We start from the raw sequence: 3,955 nt of genomic DNA on the forward strand, positions 1-3,955 counted from the left end.
CACAAGTCCCCACTGCAGTATGTGTATTCTGTTTGTGACTGCTGATTCACTTACAGAACGTGTGACAAAGTCAGTATTATTTTATTTTATACTGACACCTATTGGTATGGATATAGCATTGTGTAAAAAAAATAAAAAAAATAATTATGTCATTACGCAGCATCAGAGTGGGCGGTAGAGGGTTAGTCGGTCTAATCCAGACACTGTAGGCTATAAAGGAAAGGGCAGTAGGGAGAGCTGCAGGCAGAGTCTCACTCATGGCCTATGAGACAGAGGATCATGAGACTCAATACTGCTTTCCTGCCATCAACTCATCGTGTATCAAGGGAAAACGCTCCAATCATGAATACAATATCATGTATGTGTTTTTTTCATTGCTGTCAGCATGGACTGTGTTTCTGAACCTGCTGGTGATCATCTCCATCTCGCACTTCAAGAAGCTTCACACTCCAACCAACCTGATCATTCTCTCTCTGGCTGTGGCCGACCTGCTTGTCGGATTTATTGTTATGCCTGTGGATGCCATCAAGCTGATTGAGACGTGTTGGTACTTTGGAGACACTTTGTGTGGACTGTTCACTATAACCCTCGGTCTAATTATCTCAGTATCTCTCAGTAATTTAGTTTTAATTGCTGTTGATCGTTATGTGGCTGTGTGTCACCCTTTACAGTACCCACAGAAAATAACCACAACTACAACGTTATTGAGCATCTGTCTGAGCTGGGTTTTCGCCTTGAGTATCAATATGGCCTTTGTAATTAGTAGCAGATATTTTGACACTTCACAAAGAGCAAACTTGTGCTATGGAGAATGCTTTTTTATAATTAATTTGTCGTGGAGGGTCACTGATCTGTTCATTTCTTTCATTTTTCCTTGCACCATGATCATAACTTTATATTTGAGGATTTTTTATGTAGTACATCAGCAAGTGAAAGTTATAAACTCTCTGATGAAGGGTGGTAAATGTGTAAAGGAAGGTTCAGTGAGGAGGAAATCTGAGAGTAAAGCTGCTCTGACATTAGGAATCATTGTGACAGTTTATCTTATTTGTTGGATTCCATACTATGTCTTGTCTTTAACAAAGACTACAATAATCTCTTCTGCCACAATGACATTTCTATTATGGACTTTGTATGCTAACTCAGGACTGAATCCTCTTATCTATGCTTTATTTTACAGCTGGTTTAAAATATCAGTTAAACACATCTTAACTTTTAGAATATTTCAGCCAGCATCCTCTCTTGTAGACATTTTTACAAATAATTCATAATTGTTGCTAGGGTTTCTATTTTTTTTTTTTTTTTTTTTTTATCTTTACTGATAATGCACAATCTGTTTAATCTGTTATAGCATAAACCAAACCATGACTAGTCCTGTGTTTGTTTCTTGTCGAGGCTTTATTGTTTAAACATTACCAAATAACTAACACTTTATTTCAATAATTTGTTTGAAAATGGGACCAAATCCACCTTTGATCAAGGTGTTCCCTCTTAGGTGACTCTTATAGAACTCTCACCCTCATGTCACTCCATATATGACTTTCTTCTAAGGAACACTATCAGGGTATGGTTTGTTTGCATACTGTTTATTTCAAAATAAACATTTAACACAAAGCCTTGAAAAAAGTGAAATGTGCATTTCTCTGTATGAAAATCAATAGGACATTTAAAAAACCCATAGCTAAAATAAAAAACAAACAAACATAAACGGCTCATCATTTTAAAAGAAACAAGCAAACAACAAATGATCAACTTAAAACACAAACACTATTGACTTTTGAGCCCATTGTATCATGGCATTTCTGCAGAAAGACCTCAGCCATCCCTGAAAACAAAGAATAGGCTACAATAAGTTCATCGCAAAGCCATTTTACAACACCCAATCCGAAAAGTAATCAAGCTGACCACAGGGGGAAAAACAATATATAAAACAAAGTATGACAACAAATTCAATCTTCAATGATAAAATGAGATTCAATATTTTAAGCAGATATAAATTAGTTAACCACATCATGACAGAAATATTATAGACCAGACAACACACTGTATTCTCTGCCATGCTTGTTCTATTGGTAAATGTCTTACTGGCTTAAATGCACGTTTCACTCAAGGCGTCGCATTGATTAAATACAGTATTTGACAATAATTGCCCCTATTCTGTGTCCTTTAATAACCATATAATCACACAAGCAGTCAAATGGGAAACATTTTACAATATGGTTACACATATGTTTTCCAAATTAAAACTTTAAAGCTGCTTTGTTTGGGTTAAAAATTATCCAAAATAAATTTGAGAAAATACATAACCAGCCAGTGTTGAAAACTATCTGCTTGCCTCAGCTCGATTCAAAACGGTGCGCTTGTAATAATGTTTTTAATTCCAGTGGTTGACTGGTGGATTTCCGCGGGAAATTCGAGCATGTCTTTGCGTCATTAAGTCACATCTGTACACATAAAGGAGGAGTCTCGGCTAGTAAGCTATATTGCGAGTGAGGATACTGGAGGTGGAGATTTATAGCCTTTTCTCACAGCACTTGATATAATTAAACTTATTATTTTGATGGCAGATCCAGAAAGGTTCAAACGACAATCACCAGTGACAACTGGAGACTCACCCGTTGTAAAATGACGGAAGAATCACTGCAGCATTTATGACATTTCTGGATTTCTGGAAGTGAATTCCCCCCTTGAAATGTTATATCCATCTTTAAAAAAAAGAGAGATTCAAACTCAAATTCAAATTTTAAGACCACCCCACAGATACAGTCAAATTTCAGTCAATACAAATTAAAACAAGAAACCCAAACAAAAGGCCAAATGACATATTCTAGCTCACATGTTAATTAATACCATAGACTGGTTAATACATAGTGAAGGCATAGTACATTTGATTATTAGGTAATTGTATGAGTTGTAAATTGCTGGCAACAACTTCATATCACAGTTAAATTAATATTGATTCGTTTTAATACTTACGTTTTATAAGAACTAATTTAAGTAGTCTACATAAATTATATAAAGTAAAATAATTACTCCGGCATTAATTAAAGGGACACTCCACCCATTTGCATTAAGCTTTCCATTGTTAGAAACCCAGTCAAACTATTGAATGGTCGTGCAACAATCTCTCATTTTCCCCTGAGACGAGAGGAATCCGCTATTTACTAGGGCAAGCCAGACCTACATCCAGATGTTAGGTCTGGGAACTCACAATTGGCATACCTCAATCCGAGGGGCGGGATAAACGGTTGTCTTTCAATATCCCTCGTCACGCAATAGGACAGCACTACAACCAACCAGAGCAACGAACGGCTGTGGCTGTGTGTGAGTCCCATGCGTTTTTCCACCAGCGGAGCTAGTTGATATATTAAACTTTTGCCGTATCCGATCCTCAAAACTCCGAACACATCTTCCTTTTTTAAGAATGACTTAAGTTACGTTCTCTTAACTCCAAGTCCTCCAGAGTCGCGGCCAAATCCGATTCGAAAGACCGCTGTTCGCCAGCAGCATCTTCTTTGTTTTCAAGTTAGCAGGGAAATCACCTATGGAAATCACGCGGAACCGTCACATCTCTGCCGTCATTGTTAAGCCCGCCCACGAACTCAATACACGATGTGATTGGCCTGACCAGAGTTTGGTATTTCCAGCTCGAAAAGCCAACGGAGAGTTGCTAGACCACACTTTGCTGCAAAACAATTTTTGCTGCCGCTAGGGTGCGTCTAGATTTCTAGGCTACTAGGGCTGGGTATTGACACAAATTTCACAATTCGATTCGATTTCGATTCACTAGCTTGCAATTCAATTCGATTCCGATTCGATTCGATTCAATATTGATTATTTTGGATATCAGGTACAATACAAGGCAAATTTTCTCAAGGAAAACAAATCTCTTAACTAATGCTGTAAACTATGGGAGTCAGTTGTAGCCTACTAGGCTTCATTAGCCTACTATAAT

At 37.4% G+C, this 3,955-nt stretch overlaps 1 protein-coding gene across 1 annotated transcript; it reads left to right on the forward strand.

Moving 5' to 3' along the window:
* The first annotated feature begins 257 nt into the window (after nt 1-257).
* LOC130078568 (trace amine-associated receptor 13c-like) lies at nt 258-1,271 on the forward strand. The gene has a single exon (XM_056244120.1). The coding sequence runs from the start codon at nt 258-260 to the stop codon at nt 1,269-1,271; it is 1,014 nt and encodes a 337-aa protein (XP_056100095.1).
* Nucleotides 1,272-3,955: the final 2,684 nt, after the last annotated feature.

Source organism: Rhinichthys klamathensis, unplaced genomic scaffold (assembly GCF_029890125.1).
Source record: "Rhinichthys klamathensis goyatoka isolate OS25496 unplaced genomic scaffold, OSU_Roscu_1.1 h1tg000027l_1, whole genome shotgun sequence".
Taxonomy (NCBI): domain Eukaryota; kingdom Metazoa; phylum Chordata; class Actinopteri; order Cypriniformes; family Leuciscidae; genus Rhinichthys; species Rhinichthys klamathensis.